Below are 21,343 nucleotides of genomic sequence, written 5' to 3'. Positions count from 1 at the left end.
AGGAGCTAAAAATGGTGTGTGTGTGGTATGTGTATATGGGAAGAAGAATGGGGATAGATGAAAAAATTAGCAAAATATTGACAATTGTTGAAGTTGATGTTTCTTATACTATTTACTTCTGTGTATGTTTTTATTTTTATTTTTTTATATTTTTATGTCTTTATTTTATTTTGAAAGACAGAAACAGAGAGTGAGCAGGGTAGGGGCAGAGAGAGAGATGGAGACACAGAATAGAATCTGAATCAGGCTCCAGGCTCTGAGCTGTCAGCACAGAGCCTGATGCGGGGCTTGAACACACAGACTGTGAGATTATGACCTGAGCCAAAGTCGGACACTTAATCGACTGAGCGACCCAGGCACCCTTGTGTATGTTTTAAATTCCACTTAAAATATAAAAACAATTGTTTCCTCAAGGTCACGTAGTCTTTTCAGTCTTCAGAAGCGTACCACTAAGTGTTAATACTTAAATAGCCTGTTATTTTTTCCTATCCAAATTTAGCTTAGGGTTACCTCTGAAAGAAGTGATGCCCTGAAACCTGAAAATACAGACTGATATCTTCAAGGGAGGGAGAAGGAGATGTGTTAGATATGTTTCTAAGGTCTCATTCATTTGAATTGTTTCATTTCTGAAAGACATTGAAAGACCATTTTAATGGTCAGACCTGGAACTTTCTTTATCCATTTATCTAAGTCAGAGATGTTCACTCAGAACCATATATGGCCAAACAGGGTTTTTAATAGAGCCCTTGAAGCAAGCAGATGGAAACTAAGGATATTTCAAAGACATGTTAATGCTCTTATGAAAGATTGGGATATAATTACAAATGTACAAATGCATATGTGTTTTCTAACAACTAGAAATAAAGAAAATCATATTCATAGCTGTAGGGAACTCTCTGTTAGCATTTTGACAACTCTACCACATGATAAGATAACTGATTCAAAAACATTAAGCTCTTTACAATATCTAAATCAAATGCACTTACTGGTGAAAGCATTTCATGAGTTAGAACACTGAATGGCAATGATTTATGCTGTATAATAAATGGTTGTGGTATTAATATTGTAGTAGAAAGGGAATACTAAAGAATGTTTTAATTGGTAAATTCTGACTCTGCTCTTGACCATGGTAGTGCCCCTTGATACATGTTTGTTGCAGTATATGCTGATGACCAAAGAACCTAGACAGAATCAAAGAAAATCCATTTTCACATAGGTACTCTGATTCCAGAAATATTTTATACCACTTTGTAGTCTACACAGTATTTGCACATAAATTATGGAAATTGATCCTAAATAAAAGGCTTCAAGATTATAACACAGGTTTTATAAGCCCCATTTTGCAGATAAGCAAACTGAAATCCTGAGAAGTTTGACCAGAATCAGTTCCAAATTCCAAATGTCAACTGACACATGCAATAAAAAGTATATGTCATTCTCTAAATTATTTTAGAAAGACATTTTGGATTCACTGAATGTATTTTCCAGTATACTTAGTCCAAATCTTTCTGTATTTGATCTTGATGTAATTTTCAGTTTTCATCAAAGCTTTTGGTTTCATTGACTTCTAAGTCCATATGCAAAGACATTGACTCTGACTAGGCCATCTGAGTAGAAATCCATGTTGCTATTGTTTAGTGGCTAATTTTGCTAATCATTTTATAAAATATTTTAAAGAACACCATGGTCCTTTGAGGCTAATATGAAGAAGCTGTTTTCAAAAATTAAGGCATCACAAAATTGAAGAAAAGTGAGAGCTAAATGTAAAGCTAATTCAAATGCATTGACTCTTTTTTTTAGTGTTTCCATAGTTTATTTATAAATTATTTTGAGGAATTGTTGATCCTATTCCCAAAAGTTGACCCAGAGAAGCAGCTGATGGCTTCACCATTCCTCTAGTTGCTCAGCTCATAAAATAGGAATCATCTTTAATTTCTCTCTTATACCTCCACTTCTAATCCATTAGAAAACTCCTGTTGGTTTTACCTAAACATATATCCAAAAATTAACCAATTTTTATCACTTTCACTGTTCCCACACTGATCCAAACCACCATCATCTCTCTCCTGGATTGGTACAGTGACCTGCTTACTGACCTCCCTGCTTTTATTCTTGTCTTTTTAGAGTTTATTCCAATAACAGCAGTGTGAGTGATCCTTCAATAGGTAACTTGATCATAGCTTTACTCTGCACAAAATCTTGAGTTGGTTCCCAGTTTTCTCCAGAATAAAGCCAAAGTTTTTTCAATCACATATGAAGCCCTCCAGGACTCAGGACCTAGTAGTACCTCTCTGACTTCATCTCTAATTCCTCTACCCCTTGCTCTCTCCATTCTAGACCAATTGGCCTGTTTGCTATTCATTGAACATATGATCTGCACCTACCTGAGGGCCTTTAGACAAGCCACTACTCATATACACTTAAGGTCAACAACTTCATCTCCTTCCAGGACTTGTTCAAGCCACTTTCTTAGGGGCCCTAACCATCCCAATTAAACATTACAAGAAACAGACTTTAACTATAGAAAACAAACTGATGGTTACCAGAGGAAAGGTGGGTGTGGGATGGGTTAAATTAAATGATGGGATTAAGGAGTGCACTTGTGATGAGCACCAGCTATTGGTCCCTGAGACCAACCTATTGTTAATATAGCACTACATCTTCTTTAAGTCCTGGTTTTCTAAGGGGTTTTTTTGGCAATTCAGTTTCATATGGGACTGAAATTGGATATTACATACTGAGATTGAATCTATTTACCCAATTTAAACAAATTATGTGCAGCTATTTGAAGTACTATAAATACAGTATTGAAAAGTCTTTAGGTGCATGATTATGCCTTATTATTGTATAAATCTTTAAAGTTCTAGATTCATTTGGGACAATTTAACTTGTCAGGTAGTTTATGGATTGTTCTGCATGTAGTGTAAGTGCAAGAGAATTTTAAATACGTAATGTAGTATAATTTTGGTTCTGTTGAAAGGCAAATCAGAATTAATCATCTTGCTATAGTCAACAAGTAAAAGGAGGGCAAACCTTTAGTGTAGTAGCAAATTAGTGCAATATTTTAGAATATCAAGTTGTCTTTTTTATTTCTTTTGAAAGACCACTCTATGTCTTTGGGCTAATTTCTGCAGCTTCAAATATTAGCTTCTTTTGAGTTATATTATTTTATTTTTGGATGTTTCCACCCCCATGAATGGTCTTCCTCCATGCTTTTAATTACATTGAACCAAGACAGACCTGGTGAGGATGCTAGCTTAAGGGCTAGTGTCAATGTAGGGGACACACAGAGTACCTGGAGTCAGACTCAGTCCAAGAGCAGCTATTGATTACTGTTGAGAAAGAAATCAATGATCAATATTAAGAGGAAATAGCAGTTATGAGCTTAGAGGGGTGAATGTGAAGTCATAACTATAGAGCAAGATAAGATCAGAAGACAAAGTATCAGAAAAATGTCTGAAAAGTAAGGACAAGGTATGGGAACACAGGAGAAAATGTTATTCACCATAAATAATCCAAGATTTTCCCCAGGAGAATTACATTCTCACTGGACTCCTCTGTGTTCTTGTCATCAAGGACAAGGAGGGAAAAAGAAGCAGTACAAAGTTGATGAGACCTCTCGCCATTGTAGAGAAGCCCTCTGCAGCTGTTAGGCAAAACAGATAACTTAAAGGCTACCTTCCATGGAGAAGTAAGGAAAGTAAGGAGAAAAATCAGAGGCTCTCAAGCAACAGAGATATGAGAGGAGGGGTTATAGATATGATTCCCTTCAGTATTTTTTAATTGATATAAGTTTTCAAGCCCCATTTCGGATGTGAGATGATAAAAGTTGTAATCTGTCAAAGGGAATATTCAAAAGTATATTTATTGTTCTATGACACTTGTAATTTAACTATGAAAATGATATGTCTACATAAAAAGTGAAGATCACTTGCTGACTATCTAAATATTCCCACTTTCTAGTTTCTTGCCTTTTTTTTTTAAATTTTTTATTTTATTTTTTTAAATATTTTTATTTATTTCTAGGAGAGAGAGAGAGAGACAGCGTGAGCAGGGGAGGGTCAGAGAGAGAGGGGGTCACAGACTGAAACAGGTTCCAGGCTCTTAGCTGGCAGTCAGCACAGAGCTCGATGTGGGGCTCGAATCCACGAACCGCGAGATCATGACCTAAGCGAAAGTCGGACGCTTAACCGACTAAGCCACCCAGGTGCCCCCCCCCTTTTTTTTTTTTTAAATTTTTAATGATTTACTTATATCTGAGAGAGAGACAGCATGAGCAGGGGAGGGTCAGAGAGAGGGAGACACAGAATCTGAAACAACTCCAGGCTATGAGCTGGCAGTCAGCACAGAGCCTGACGTGGGGCTCGAACCCACGAACTGTGAGATCATGACCTGACCGAAGTCGGACGCTTAACCGACTGAGCCACCCAGGCGCCCGTTTCTTGCCTTTTCTACACACATTCTTTAAGAACACTTTCTCCAAAATTGTATCCAGTATCATTGGCTCAGGAACTCTGCATAAATCAATCCTATGTCCACAAGACTAGCATCATACACCCAGTTTGTCTTATATCAAATGTACTTATGACCTCCATAAAAATGTATTTATTCAATAACTGAGTGTCTGTTATGTGCAAGTACTGTTCTAGGTATAGGGAAACTGGAGTAGACAAAACATTGCCTTTATCCTCATTGAACTTGCATCACAATGTCATAAACTTTTATACCCTGTCTTCCTACTAGGAGAAAATTTATTGTTTTTCATCTCTCCCCTACAGTGCATTTCTTAAACTTACTTGCCCATCAGTCTGTGGATAAGTGCAGCCTCTTCCATCCCATGAATCAGAACTTGGGGGAAAGATTGAGAAATTTATCTTTTTAACAAGCTCTCTTGGGGCTTTATATGTAATGATAGCATGGATAATATGGGGGAACCACTGCCCTCTTCATAGCATACTATCTGAGGAACTGGTGATTTTCACTGGACTATATCTGTGGGACCCTTTTGATTGCCATGACTAACATTCTTAGAGAATGTGAAAGCTCTCTGGGGTTGTCCACAGCCAATTCACCTAACAAAGACTAACAAGGCAAACTTTTTCAGGTATACTATTAATCTTTAAACAAAGTGATTTTCTCTATGGGACAGATGTTACCATATTATACTTTAGGGAAGAAAAGAATCAAACATCAATTACTAGTTGTGATCCATAGAACTAAAAGATTCATTTCAAAGATAAAGTTGAAATGATGGAGACTTAGGAAGTTCTCTATTAAAAGAAGGTAAAACTGAGTGAATCCTAGAAATCCATTGTGAACAATATAAATACGTTCATCAAAGAGGCTCTTTGTGAGTTAATGATAGTATAGTCAATATTCAATACTAAACAATATGAAAATAAAGTTGATATTCCAATAACACCCAACACAGGTTTATCATGTCCACACACTATTCTAAGCATTTTATGGATATTAAGCTGACAATTCTCTAACCTTCTACGGAATGTTTCTTTGTCATGATAATTATTTTGTAGAAGAGAAAATGAGGCATACAGAAGATAAGTAGCCTATAATGGCCAGGATTTGATCCTAGGTGCAAAAATCCATCCCCTTAATCACTAGACTAAACTGCTTCTCATTATATTTTATAATACTTCTCCAAAGAATCATACCAAAGAAGTTTATACAAAGCTATTCTAGGAATTGAGAATTTTATTATTTTATTTCAATTCATTTTGTTTTATTTTATTTATTTTTTATTACAGCTTCCTTGCCCCAGAGTCGTAATCAGCCTGATTTTCATTTGACTCATTTTAAGATGAAGATAACACTGTTGTTGAAGCAAGATCATCTATTAGTTACAGCGTTCAATTATAAAAGAGATACAGTTTTGGATCTCAGCTCTGCCACTTACTTGCTTTATGAATTTCAGTAAGTTCCCTCTCCAAGTCTCAGTTTCCTCATCTTTAAAATGAAGGTTATAATGGGACCTACATCATAATATTGTTTAAAGATACAACAAGATAGGTCATTTATAACAACTTAGGAAGTGTTCCATAAATACTATTAGTACAATAAATAGCAGCAGCATCAGTAAACTGAACCAAGTGATCTCTTGATTCTTCTACCTGCGCTAAAAATGGTTCTCTTCTAATTACAAATGATAGCATCCAAAACAATGAATTCAGCCGTAAGTCATTAAACCAATTATTTCTTTTGTAGGAAAACCAGAAAGGCTATTGGACACATTAATTTATATGTCATTAGTTATCGTCTCTATTCTAAAATGTGTTCTAGCATCCTGACACACCTTGCATAATACAATCACTGTGACTCCCAGAGGTCAAATGGGCAGGCAGTTAACACTTCTCTGTGAAAAGCTCAATAACTCATTTTATAAATTTCAGCTCAAAGCCTACGTTGAGGTTAAGAAAAATTGACATTCGGTCTGTGAACTTAATGTCAAGCTCCAGAAAAACTCTAGGCAGTACATGCTTAGCGATTAAGTGGACGCAGACAATAAAGACATTGCCAAATTGTAAAACAAGACTCGGAAATTACAGAAAATGTTGCTAGTTATTGATTACGGTGACCATTCAGTTCCCATTGAGTCACCCAAAAGAATCATTCATTTTCCAGCAGAGAGCCTGCTCATTTGCAAGATAAAAGAGAGGCATTTCTGCACATGCCCATAATGTTCTTCACCACTGGGGGCAGCTTTACATAAGACTGCATTCACTGAAACCAAAGCAACAGTCCGAGCAGCTTTCAGAATGACAGTCTGCAGAAGTGAGCTGAGCGTGTGTGCGGTACGGGGCTCTCCTGCCTCCTGGGCTCCAACGCAGCTCTGTGGCTGAAGTGGGTGCTCACCACCAGAAATGCTGGGCTATGGAATACAGATGTGGCAGCTCAGGTAGCCCCACGTTGCCGGGAGGAATACATCATGCTTTTCGATAAGAAGAAATTGTAGAAGCCAGTTTTTTTTTTTAACGACCCCCCCCAAAAACTGTAAAGATGCAAAAACGTAATATCCACGAAGATCCTATTACCTAGGAAGATTTTGATGTTTTGCTACAAATGCGGTGTTGGAATTTATTTGTTCTTGGAGTGTTCTGCGTGGCTGGCAAAGAATAATGTTCCAAAATCGGTCCATCTCCCAAGGGGTCCAATTTTTCTTCCTGGGTGTCAGCGAGCCCTGACTCACTACAGTGCAGCTGACAGGGGCTGTCATGCAAGTGGCCCCTTAAGCCAAAGCAAAAGACCTAAGGACGACCTTTGAACAATACAAAGGATGGGTATGTTCTGTCATTTTTCTTCTTTCCTTCTTAAAAAAGAAAAACAAAAACAAAAACAAAAACAAACCCTTTAGTCTGTGTTGTAATTCTGCCTTAATTATTTTAGAGATTACTTTTCTATCCTTAGACTATAAATTCAATTGCTTAGTGGACAGGTTTCCTTGCTTAACTATTAAAAAAAAAAACAAACCCTAAAAACAATTCTCTTTACATGTCAAGAAGGTGATATTTGATATTAAATGTTGTTATCTAGATTTAAATTTTTAAAAAAGAAAGTACATGCCTTTTTTTGCTTGCTTAAAAATAAATGAATTCCTTTTTGGGGGGATAACTTTTCTAAGTTGTTTTTATTTCCAGGTTTCAATGTAATTAGGCTACTGAGCGGATCAGCTGTAGCACTGGTTATAGCCCCCACTGTGTTACTGACAATGCTTTCTTCTGCCGAACGAGGATGCCCTAAGGGCTGTAGGTGTGAAGGCAAAATGGTATATTGTGAATCTCAGAAATTACAGGAGATACCCTCAAGTATATCTGCTGGTTGCTTAGGTTTGTCCCTTCGCTATAACAGCCTTCAAAAACTTAAGTATAATCAATTTAAAGGGCTCAACCAGCTCACCTGGCTGTACCTTGACCATAACCATATCAGCAATATTGATGAGAATGCTTTTAATGGAATACGCAGACTCAAAGAGTTGATTCTGAGTTCCAACAGAATCTCCTATTTTCTCAACAATACCTTCAGACCGGTGACAAATTTACGGAACTTGGATCTGTCCTATAATCAGCTGCATTCTCTGGGATCTGAACAGTTTCGGGGCTTGCGGAAGCTGCTGAGTTTACATTTACGGTCTAACTCCCTGAGAACCATCCCCGTGCGAATTTTCCAAGACTGCCGCAATCTGGAACTTTTGGACCTGGGGTATAACCGGATCCGAAGTTTAGCCAGGAATGTCTTTGCTGGCATGATCAGACTCAAAGAACTTCACCTGGAGCACAATCAATTTTCTAAGCTCAACCTGGCCCTTTTTCCAAGGTTGGTGAGCCTTCAGAACCTTTACTTGCAGTGGAATAAAATCAGTGTCATAGGACAGACCATGTCCTGGACCTGGAGCTCGTTACAAAGGCTTGATTTGTCAGGCAATGAGATTGAAGCTTTTAGTGGACCTAGTGTTTTCCAGTGTGTCCCAAATCTGCAGCGCCTCAACCTGGATTCCAATAAGCTCACATTTATTGGTCAAGAGATTTTGGATTCTTGGATATCTCTCAATGACATCAGTCTTGCTGGGAATATATGGGAATGCAGCAGAAATATTTGTTCCCTGGTAAATTGGCTGAAAAGTTTTAAAGGTCTGAGGGAGAATACAATTATCTGTGCCAGTCCCAAAGAGCTGCAAGGAGTAAATGTGATCGATGCAGTGAAGAACTACAGCATCTGTGGCAAAAGTACCACGGAGAGGTTTGATCTGGCAAGGGCTCTCCCAAAGCCGACATTTAAGCCTAAACTCCCCAGGCCGAAGCATGAGAGCAAACCCCCTCTGCCCCCCACGGTGGGAGCCACGGAGCCTGGCCCAGAGACTGATGCTGACACCGAGCACATCTCTTTCCATAAAATCATCGCAGGGAGCGTGGCCCTATTCCTGTCCGTGCTCGTCATCCTGCTCGTTATCTACGTGTCATGGAAGCGGTACCCTGCGAGCATGAAGCAGCTGCAGCAGCGCTCCCTCATGCGAAGGCACAGAAAAAAGAAAAGACAGTCCCTAAAGCAAATGACTCCCAGCACCCAGGAATTTTATGTAGATTATAAACCCACCAACACGGAGACCAGCGAGATGCTGCTGAATGGGACGGGACCCTGCACCTATAACAAATCAGGCTCCAGGGAGTGTGAGGTATGAACCATTGTGATAAAAGCGCTCTTAAAAGCTGGGAAATAAGTGGTGCTTTATTGAACTCTGGTGACTATAAAGGGAACGTGGTGCCCCCTCTCCTTCCCTCTCCCTCCTGCTTTGCTGGCAAGGTCCTTCCCGGTCAGTTTTAGTACACTCATAATACTGGTCATTTTCCTCTGGTACATAATCAACCCACTGAAATTGAAATACCACAATCAATGCAAAGCTCAAACTCTCATTTAATAGAATGCCTATTGTATAAGACTCTTGACTGATTGCATTAATATCTCCCTTGTTTTAAGATAAAACTTTTTTTCATAAGTAGCCCCCGACATGTGCTCTTATTTCTCTTCGGGTAGGACCAAATCTACAGTTCTAGAAGGTTTGCAGTTCACTGACAAATCAAGGAAAAAGTGAATGATCCCAGGTACTTGAAGCTTGAACTGATTCTAGGAGAAGGCTTAATTACAGGAACATTTAGAGACAACCCTTAAAACACTGACTTAAAAAGAAAATTGCAGGAAACTATCAAAAAATGGTGCTGGGTTAAAGAAGCACCATGGGCAGTTTCCAGAGGTGTTTGAATTACAATAAAACAAGCCTAGGGGAAAGTGTTGAAGGGTTAAAATGCTGCAAATAGACAACTGAAAAATGTGAGGAGATGGTAAAAATACAAAGTTTTAGACTTGAAGCCTTATCTCTGAAATCCATCCTTGTAAAAATCGAACCAGAGGCTTCACTGTCAATTTCTCTTAGCCTTTATTTAGCCTAAATAAAAAAAAAATTAAATTAAATAACCAAGAAGCAAATTTGAGGAGGCAGATTTCTCTACTGTTCCTCACCTTAGGGAGTTTTCAGAGATGAGGCTTGCAAATAGGAAGGCAGCTTGCTATTTCTGTGTGGCTGGGAGCTTACCAAAATTTCTTTCCAGTTCTTTCAAGGACTCTGATGTAGTGAGTGGAATCTTTAGTTCTGTCTGTTCTTCTGTCTGGTTGTGTTCCATTATGTGCCTGCACACACTAGACCCCTAATGACTGATGCTTCATTCAGAGGCGTAAGAGAGAACACATTCCAAGACATGCCTTCCACCAAAAGCTTCATTGAAAAGAATGATTTTGATAATGCCTGAATAAAGGTACAAAATAAATCTTAGAGGAAGAAAGACTGACCAACCCTATGGCAGTTGTCTTTTGCTTTTCTATTGTTGACATTACAGTGTCCCTGTGTTCATCTATATTGTTAACTCATCCATCAGTATGAATCTGTATGGACCCTGCTGGCAATCTGCAAATTGCATGCGTGTTTTTATGTCGTAGGTGAAAGTTTATTGACTGCAGCACAAATATCATGCCTTCTGTATTTAAATAACTTTGACCACAGTTCATTAAGATTTTAGAAATATGTCTTTGGTCTGTATTTGTATCCTTTCATCCTCCAAAATGAACAATCCTATTATAGGAGCAAAAATTGGGAATTGCAACATTGATTTTGCTTCATTTAATTTGGCTTGCCAAGCCCCACATCTTTAACCACGTCCCTGTTCTTTCAAAACAAAATCACTGCAGCAAAAAAAAAAAAAAAAAAGTGGATGGCTATTTTTTAACCAGCTTTTTTATATAGTTTGAAGGTTTTTCATATGCTGAGAAGAAAAATCTAGGCAAGTCACCATGAGATATAATTGCAAGGAAGCCAGATTATTAAAAATCATACTTTTAAAAGCAATAAAGGAAAGGGGACATTTAAAGTGGATTTCTCAAGGTCCTCTGATTTTGATTAAAACTTAAAAGAGATGCCAGTTCAGAAAAGCATCATAGCTACAATATATCTACCCATGAATAATTGTTGAATGTATATTTATTAATGGTAAATAGTCACAGATTCCCAATTAATAATGCAGATACTTCCTTACAGTACTATGAACTGGATGACTGAGCCTACTGTGATGTTTTTCACTGAAGTTGTAATTTTGCATTTTTCATAAAATGTCAGTAAATACATACTCCATTTCAAAAAGAAAATTTCTTTGATCAGTCTCATTTTTATCTGTACTAAAGATGATTGTATTAATTAAATGCAGTGTTAAAGTGAAAAAGCCCATTTCTATTCTTTGACTTGACCTTCTGCCTCATTTGTCATGGATACCAAATAAATTTAGGGAAGGCATATTTGTACTTATATTTCAGAATTCTTGCAATTCTCACTGCTGTGATCCTACTGGTATATAAAAAAATATGTCTGTTGTATTGAAAGTGTTTCTAAAATTCATAGCCACTTCATGTGTAAGATTAAATAAATGACCAACATTTTGAAGGCTGATCATTTTTTAATGCCTAACTTTATTTATAAATTTAATAATAATAATAGTACTAAAATAAAATCCCTTAGATTTTAAAAGTTATTTTGATTCAAGGCATGAAATATTTCTTAAAAAGAGCCCCCCCAACTTTGGGAATGGAGCTTCTCTAGTTCTCAGGATTTTCTGATCACAAATACATAACTCTTGTAGGCTAGACAATAACTAGTTCACCACTATAAATTTAACAAAGCCAACTTGGTCAATACTCTTCTGTCCAAAAGTTGTTCTTACCCCTACCACATGGCACTTTCAGGACTATGTACTGTAAGTCTATTTTCATTAAGTATCTCAAACTCACTGTATATTAGAGAAATATAATTGGTATTCCATTTTCTATTCCAAATTTACATGAAGTATCTGACTTCCCTCAAAGGTGACAACTGTTAAATAAACAACCTGACATATTGAACTTCATAACACCGATGCGTCGATGCAGAATGGATTCAGTCAGTACTTTGAATGCTTTACCAGAGAGAGAAGAAATGCAGTTTAGTCACTGAACTGCATGGGTTTCCTGCCCCCCCCCCATTTTTATGAGCCCCGGTACACATGCTGCTACTGCAGCATGGCTTTAATAGTCCCAGTGCCACAGTCTTCTAAGCAATACTTTATGCAAGATATATTCCTTTTAAATGAGTTTATATTTTCCAAGAATGTTGACACTACAGTTTTTCAAAAAATTTAAAGCATTTTTTACTTGATTTGGTGAGTCAACTACCTAAGGAGACAGGCAATAAACTGTATTTCTGTGGAGCAGCAGTGACCTCCAGTGGCTGCTTGAACTAATCACAGTTATTCCTACACCTATTCAGCTTTTCTAATCCTGAATCCTTACATAAACATGATTTAAAACATATATTTTTTGATCTGTGGATCAGATTTGGATTTTATTTAATTCATCTCTCTGGTTAAATATAGTGTAATTTTTTAAGTTATATTTTCCATATTGACTTATTTAGTAATTTGCCCAGAGGCCATAGAACTGATACTGAGGGCTAGAAATGGTTCCGTACATGAAGAGCAAGTAATAATGTCATAAGAATAGATAAGAAAGTCTTTAAAGTATTTACACTCATTGATGTTGGCCATATATTCTGAAATTTTCATTAAATGGGTCAATATTTTCCATAAGCAGGATACTAAAATATAATGTAATTTAGATTCAGAAAGACGAATTTCAATATTAATATTGAAAGCATCAGCATCAGTTATTTACCAGTCAGTAGGAATATCTGAGCTATTGGGTGAGGGAGGCCTCCTCTTTGGCTCTAGAACTCTCCAGTTTCTTGATCATGCCAGTGACCTGTGCTTTGCCCCAGTGCTCTCTCCAACCCTCCCCCTTCTCAGCCAGCTGAACACTGGTTCTATTAGGCTCTCTGACAATGATGTTACAGTCTAAGAGGTGATGATTCATGGATAATGAAATTATGCTCTCCTTCTGGGGAAGGATAATGCAGAGTCAGATTCGTAAATTTGGCAAGGGATATTACGATGTTGTAGGTGCAATGAAATATCCTCGCTTCCCTTGACATTTACCAAGGAAAGAACTTAAATAGTTTATTTAACATGTGGTTTAGACCAGCATCAGAAACGAGCATCCAGCCATGAAGCCTAAGAAAAAATGAGTTCCAGATATGACAAATGAGAATTGAACCATGAGAAATAAAAAACTCAGAAACGGTGCTGTTTCTTCCATTCCCTTTTCCCTGGGTTCTCACTGGTATCTGGATCTGTAGCAAACCCACAGAATTTTTCTATACTTGTACTTTCTTACCTGCCTATGTTAAAAATCAGACATTGTTAGAGGAAACCATGAACATGAACAATAATATCAGTAAATGTGAATTACAAATGTTGTAAGAGAAACAGAATTGATGGAAGTTAAATAGCTTGTATTAAGTGACTCTTGAAAACTAAGAAAAAATAATACATAGGTGAAAGTGAGTTCACCTAATCTAATTATAATAGCTTACAGAATTGGACTCAAATTTTGCTTAGTCTCCAAAGTCATCAGTGATTTTTGCATAGTTGGGTAGAATAAAATAGAAATATTACTGAGAAAAATCTACATAAACATAGTTTACAGTTCTTTTTTATTTGGGGAAAATATCACAGACATGTAAGGTAGAGTATTGGCCTTAGATTCAGGTTTCTCTGACATTTGCTAATCTAATGATTGCAGGCAAATTTCTTAGCTTTTCTGAACTTCAAGTTGCCCATCTATAAAATGGACATGTATTATTGACTTCACATGGCTATTGAAAGAACAAAACTTGAGAAGTACTTGGTTAACTCTAAAATGGCAAATGCTTTTTCTTTTCAATGAGTACTTGTTAAGCTACTCAAGTGTGGTTGCTGGTGTTCTATGTCTGACCTGGGGCAAAAGATATCACTAACCTCTATGTTACAGAAGCCCAAATCCGTTTTACATTAATGTGAATTCTGAGACTTGACAGCAAGTCTAGAATGTAGTTTGTCTTTGACCTTTACTTTCTATAAATCACAGTTTCTTCAACCCTATGTTCTAAGAGTCTAGAAATTTATTAATAATAATCACAATGTACAATAGACATAAAGATACCAACCAGAGAACAGTGAAACAAAAGCTTATCAAAATAAATAAAAATTCTAATTGTGTCCCAGATCAGGTCATTATAATGAGGACTTTCAAATGACTTAGGTTAGGTTGCCTGTCCATCCCCTTTCTAGTAACAATATTTTGAGCACTTGTTCTCCTTATATGTATAACATTTATGGCAAGATGACATCATTATTGAACAAAAAGTAATTGCTCATAACTTGTTATAATGGGGTTAGCATACATTCCTAGCATCAATCACATGACATCTACTTTGTTTCTTTTCCCCCCAGTGAAAGACTATCCAAAATCTCCTACTATAGAAATTGCTATTGGCTTTATCAATTATGGTCATTGAAAATCCCTGGATTAAAAAAGGCATAAAAACACAAAGCCTTTTTTATGAATCGCGCCCTTTTCATTTAGGCAAATTAAATACTATTCTTTGTTGGTCTCTCATCAGAAAAATGTCCAATGTAATCACAAATCTCCACTGGATGCAGTTCATTTTACCAAAAATGATGTACATGTATTTCCAAAATTCTTATAATTTATGTAGACAAACTAACTGTTGCTCTTTGAAAGCTAAGTTTCTTTGAAACCTCTAAAGTACAGAGAGAAGGTAGTTTTTCAGTGGAAAAAATAATAGTGAATTTTATGCTACTTTACCCTCATAGGATTATTGGTGGATATTCTTGAATTAGGTCTCCTAAACATGTAAGAATTCCAGGAACACAGACTATCTGAGTCACAATATAAGACTAAGCAGAGGCAATCTATTTTACAACTGTACTTTCTAATGACAAAACACCATACACAATAATAATCTATTTTATTGGGATAAAAAGTAAAAAAGCTTCTATCTTATCCTGTCCAACAAATGTTGTAATGAAAATTGATAACTTTCTTGACAATTCTTGATATTTTTCTTTTATTTGTCAGGGGCTCCCACTGCCTATCCCCCAAGAAGAATTTTCTTTAAAGCTCTCTCCCATCCTTAAATTGTTTCTACCTATGTCACACATGCAAAAAATTGTTTTATGTCACCAAATACAGTCTTCCTTCATATGAACCAACACAATCTGGTCACGTTTATATTTATATAAAAAATATAAAACAAAATTTAAGACTGGCTAAAATATAGTTGAATCATGGGTTAGCAAAGTATTAAAACCTACTTCTATTTTCCTTCCTAATTACCTCCTAGAAAACAAAATATAGGACTTTAAATATGAGAGTGTCCAACTACATTCCACCAACCAAAAACACTTATACAACTAATCAGAATTGTTGTTTTCTCAGGAATAAAATGCAAATTGGGCGAGGGGGCTCACTTATAAAATGTCAATGTAAATACTACATTTAGCAAAGGCAATTTCTGTTAAAGCTTCATCACACTAATTGTATCTGTCCAGGGTATAAAATACATGTTTCCACTGAAGAGCAAAGGACTTCCAATTAAATATAATTCCTTATTCAGCACTCTTGGGGCTCAAACTTATTAATGAAGTGGGGGTAAAATGAAAATGTTCTTAGACAATGAAACTATAGGATAGTGAGGCTATACTATCAAGTGGTATTCATGGCTTCAACTGGGTGGTCCCCACATGTAGGTAAAAATTGTTTCTTGGAATTAATATTGATCTGTTATACATTCTGAAAGAAGGAACATGCTTACCTCTTCCCCAATTTGAAGTAAACAATCAGAATCTCATGAGAATATCTAAAGGAAACTTGTAGAATATATCATGATGAGGCTGAAGCAGTAGGATGACTTTAAAAACCTCTGATAAACGTGTGGTAGGATCACAACGGTGAAAATCCTCTAAGGAGTTTAAAAACTAACTCATCACTTAAGGGTCAGTGTTGGCACGTACTCATATTAAAGTATATCGTGTTTTTCACCAAGTGAGGCATGTTGTAGACATTTGAAAGGAAAATTCATATCCATCCTAAAAGGTGATAATTCACATATTTTACACAATTGTCAATGTATGTGTATTATTGTGTAATTGAATCCTTATGTGACAGGAGTGTCTGTGTAGGGCTTTTTGTTTGTTTGTTTTTAATATAAGAAGAGTCCTTAGATTGACTCGGTTTTCATCGAAGTTTCATCCATTAATCCTATACCTTGTCCCTTCTTTATAGGACTGGCCAAAAATAATTCCTACTTCACCCACATGTGCTTCTGAAGCTAAATTCCCATCTGGAAATGATATCCAGTGGTTTACCATTAGGATATCCTTCTGCTAGCTAAATTCTAATCTGCCAGCATCATATTCTTCCTGGCCTGTGGCATCCACTCCAGCCCATCTCATGCCAGTAAAAGACAGCGTGCACTTAGTCCTATGGACTTTTACGGGAGAATTGAGTAGTAAAATGTAAAAATCTACATATATTTTTATGGGCTTCACTTTGGTTGTTTTTATGGTCTAACACACAGACATGTGTGGGGTCTTTATTAGTTTATACTAAAATGTAAAAGCATTAAGCTGGCTATAAATGAAAAAGAAAAGGTCAAGGTAGATTAAAAAAAAAAAAGTCCAGAGCTCATATTATATCTTTCTTAATCTTAAAAATAATCATAAATGATCAGTTTTCTGTAGTTTACTTTCATGACATCTGATTTACTCTCCAAGTTTACCATCATATTCTTAAATATAAGCTTCACATTCCTTCCATTTTCCCATGTCTAATAGAGAGGCTTCTTTTGTTTGTTTTATGGTTGTTTGTTGTATGCTGTTTTCTGCCTACAGATCTTTTCCCAGTCCAAATGTACCACTTTGCCTGTTCTTCTAGAATGCCGACTCAAATTTTTATCCTGTCAGAAAGTCAAAGGATAATTTATCAGCTTTATGGTTGGAGCAATCAGACAGACAAACTGAATTTGTCTCTAGAGTACAATCTAGTCAAGTCTGGGATATCTGCCTTCTGTCTTCACAGCCTCCCGTTCCTATGACTTTTCTCCATTTTCAAGGATTATCTACACCAAAATCCCTCCATTCAGTGGTACTGAAGGCTCCTTCAATTCCTTATTCCTTACCAAATATCTATTCCCAGATCTAGGCCAGTATTGTTGTTCCTCTTGAGGGCACTTACATTTAAACAGGGATACAAAACCTTTAGCTAAAGCTGAACAAGTCATATATAAGATCAGGCATAATCAGCAGGGCTAGTAAAAGTACTTCTGGGGGCAAAAGGCTTTGCAAGCACCTCTGAAATCATCCTTTATTATAGATACCTCTAAATTTTTCTCAAACATGAGGGAGGCCTTACCAAAGAAACCAAGGTAGAGCAAATAATCCAGGTTTTATTCAGTAAACTATAGTTTGAGAAATATATTCAGTAACTTGCCATTATACACAGGCTTAGTATTTCTCCACTGACAAACAGTATGGTGTACTAGAAAGAGCTTGGGCGGTGGATCCAGAAAGAATCAGTTTGGATTCTGGTTCTGAGACTTCATAACTACAAAATCTTGAGTCTTAGCCTCTTCATATTAAGAAAAAAAAATGTGTAAAGCTATATGATCATCACCTGACTGTTGCTAGAGGGCAAAGAATCAGCATTTCTTGAATATTTGTATGTACCCTATTTTGGCACACTGCGTGTATTACTTAATTTAATACTCATAAAGATCCTATACGATTAAATGAGATGACATAGGTAAAATCACATGATACAAAGTTTAGCATAAAATAGTAACCTTCTCTAACTGCTAAAAATTTCAGTACCATACTATGCTTTAACAGTTGTATCCCACTATCTATTTTTTTATGGGATAGGAGATACCTGGCAGAATTTTTTTTTTTAACTTTTTTTTTAAATATTTTTTTTTAATTTATTTCTATGAGAGAGAGAGAGAGAGAGACAGCGTGAGCAGAGGAGGGTCAGAGAGAGAGGGAGTCACAGACTGAAACAGGCTCCAGGCTCTGAGCTGGCAGTCAGCACAGAGCCCGACGCGGGGCTCGAACCCACGAACCGCGAGATCATGACCTAAGCGAAAGTCGGACGCTTAACCGACTAAGCCACCCAGGCGCCCCAATACCTGGCAGACTTTTAAGAATTAGAATCTAAATTGCTCAAGGGCATCTAAGCACATGGTTAATACTAAAGAGTAATGTGGTATATAAAAGCAGTATCCTAAACCTCCCCACAGAGCTCAAATGCAACTTTACCTTTATTTCCATGCCATTTCCCCACGTTAGCACTGGCCAATTCTTGAAGTACTTGAAGTACCTCTGTGCTTTTATTCAAGCTATATCTTTTTTGAGGAATGACTTTCTACCCTTCCAAGTCCTCCTGACAATCTTGGAGACTTTCTACAAATCCAATTACAATTGCACTCACTTCAGATGTCTTCTTAATCTTGCCCTTCCCTGTTTTATATGGTATTTTCAATCCCTGTTGGAGGCTACATCACACTTGTCTGTGTTAGAGTTATTAATGTGTCTGTATATCATTTTGGAGGAAATGAACTATTTTTTTAATTTTCTTTTTCTATCAATGATGATTGATTAGTACAGTTTTTTATTCATGGTAGTTGTCTGTTGAATTGACTTTCTAAAATTTATGATAAGGTTATTGTCAACTTCATATTTATTTACATAGTCTACATATATATTTCATGTTTTTATTTAACATACACATTCTCATACATTCAGTCTTCTCATTTATCATTTATGTACATGGTTTCAAAAATTATTCTGATGTGGGGCGCCTGGGTGGCTTAGTTGGTTAAGCGTCCGACTTTCGCTTAGGTCATGATCTCGCGGTTCGTGGGTTCGAGCCCCGCGTCGGGCTCTGTGCTGACTGCCAGCTCAGAGCCTGGAGCCTGTTTCAGTCTGTGACTCCCTCTCTCTCTGACCCTCCCCTGCTCACACTGTCTCTCTCCTAGAAATAAATAAAACATTAAAAAAATTTAAAAAAAATTATTCTGATGTAAGTATAGTTTTTAAAAATAATGTCCTGGTTTAAAATGCATCTATGTTATGAATAACCTACGAACGATTTTCCTTTGATAGTTACCAAGGAAATGAACAATTCAGTGGGTATGTTAAAGTGACTAAGAGCTAAAAAATATTGTGAGACAAAGAAAAAATATTGAATTCTAAGTACAAATACATCTTGATTTTAGTGAATCATTGTGAAAGCCATGTATCTGTGACTGCTGTTTGTCCACTGCCTCTTGGGAAAGATCCTTTTCTCATTAGTGAGGATGTCTGCTCATCCAGTTCCAAAAAGCTTCTGCCTTAAATATGTTCCAAGGCCTCACCTCTACTACCAAACACAAGGGCCACTCTACCCTCTACCCTATCACAGAGACTAGGTCAGAGGTCTTTGGCTTCCTGAATATATACATTTTCAGAGTAACTGTTCTACTGGAGGCTTCAAACATCAAATACTCAGAAGTTGAGAATTAGTAACGCTCATCATTTTTTATCTCTTGATTGATTATGCAGACAGCAGATTTGATCACATAGGATTGAGGCATCAGCCCTTTGCTGGGTCTCTGCAAAGGGTTTCTTCCCTTCTGCTCATCCTTTTTCTCCTTTTCACTGAATTTTCTCTCTCTCATCGTGACCTGAATTTCTTTCAATTATACCCTCCATCCAACTTTTATATAGAAGTCAACCTATCCTACTTAAATATATACCTTCTGACCGCATTCAAAAGAAAATACTAGTAATTTTTATCTCTTAGAAAAGCAGTAATTAAAATGACACAGTCTAATAATTTAATTTAAAAGAGAGTCAAAAATTGATTTTTATTCAACAGCTTTGTTTAGTTCTATAAATGAAGAACTGTAATTTTGTAAATAGTAGTTTAATTTCAGAAATAGAAATGACATCCTTCCCTAATACATTTTTAAGTCATATTTTATTTATGATTTGTAAGACAGGGCAGATTTGTAAAACATCCAAACATTCCTTTCCATGTGAGGTATTGCTCAGGCCCTGGATCATAGTAATCTCTGCCATTACTGGAGCAGATTCATTGTTGGAACATATGTAAAAGAGAGTTGAAATGAAGCCTTTATTTAATAATAAAAACATGTAGCTGTAAGGATTTTTTAAAACCTTGAAGTCCATATCCTTACCTTGTATTTGAAATTCCAAAGTAATTTTATTGTACTTTTAACGATCTTGCAAGAACTGCATTCCCTAGTCCTTCTCTTAGTTATCCATTACACGGTTTTACTAAGAATATTGTATCATTTTTTATCTCTAATGGCTATCCCTCTTGCTTAAGACATCTATATCTATAACTATATTTAGATATAGATATATCTTAAATTTTAAAATGAATGCTTTGTTCCCATTCTTTTAAAGAGGAAGAAGTATAAGAACTGGTTGGGGTTTTTGTTTTTAATTTTCAGTACTGGAATCTGCTCAGGTAGAGGACCTTGTCTTCCCTGGCACATACTTTGAAAAAATAAAAAACCACTGTTCTGCAATTAGCACTAATATACTTTATTTTTTTTAATTTTATTTGTTTTTGAGAAAGGGAGTATGAGCAAGGAAGGGACAGATAGAGAGGGAGATAGAGGATCCAAAGCAGACTCTGTGCTGAGAGCTCAAAGCCCGATGTGAGGCTGGAACACATGAACTGTGAGATCATGACCTGAGCTGAAGTTGCATGCTTAACTGATGGAGCCACCCAGGCACCCAACACTAATGTACTTTAGGTTCACAAAATTCTGCGTAGAGTGACAGCTGAATGAAAGGAACCAGTGCTTACCTAACCTAGAACCCATAATACAGGCAAGAATTTTCCAGTAGGATATATTCAGCTGTTTTCAATACCAGGCTCACAAATTATATTTCCAGAGGTCACATTTGCACATAAGTCTTTGAACCACGACTATCTCTTCATATTCAACTCAGTTTTAGCATCCAGCAGTGTGTTGTGCAGAAATAATCAATGCTTAAATTATTCCCATTTTGTTGGCTCAGCTCACAGTAGCCCACTGATTAGTTTAAAAAAAAAAAAAACTATTTAATCTTCAATTTGTATTTCAACTGTACCCAAGTGCAGATGCCATCTCTGGTAATATGACAAAACAGATTTAGGTTTATAAATGTTTCTGTGTGCTCCAATAACAGCATGCATCCTGCAGTAACTATAGTGTAGCTCAAAGTGTTGTAAAAAATTCAACTGAGTTTGCTAGGGAATCATTTTAGAGTTAATTAAACCTTTTCCACCTGTAATTTAAGAAAAAAGA

At 36.5% G+C, this 21,343-nt stretch overlaps 2 protein-coding genes across 2 annotated transcripts in view; one reads left to right on the top strand and one right to left on the bottom strand.

Annotated features, from left to right (window-relative positions):
- The window catches only part of CTNNA3 (catenin alpha 3), a 1,079,366-nt gene that overhangs the window by 409,014 nt on the left and 649,009 nt on the right, over positions 1-21,343 (bottom strand). The window lies entirely within an intron of this gene.
- LRRTM3 (leucine rich repeat transmembrane neuronal 3) overlaps positions 7,263-21,343 on the top strand; it is a 165,546-nt gene continuing 151,465 nt past the window's right edge. The window contains exons 1-2 of the mRNA XM_039233286.1: positions 7,263-7,295; positions 7,653-9,184. Coding sequence (XP_039089217.1) covers positions 7,292-7,295; positions 7,653-9,184 — 1,536 coding nt within the window. The 5' untranslated portion in view covers positions 7,263-7,291. The remainder of the gene's footprint in view (positions 7,296-7,652; positions 9,185-21,343) is intronic.

This window comes from Hyaena hyaena, unplaced genomic scaffold (assembly GCF_003009895.1).
Source record: "Hyaena hyaena isolate Hyena2069 unplaced genomic scaffold, ASM300989v1 scaffold_73, whole genome shotgun sequence".
Classification (NCBI taxonomy): domain Eukaryota; kingdom Metazoa; phylum Chordata; class Mammalia; order Carnivora; family Hyaenidae; genus Hyaena; species Hyaena hyaena.
Note: the sequence above shows the minus strand (reverse complement) of the source record. Positions and strands in the feature narration are given on the sequence as shown.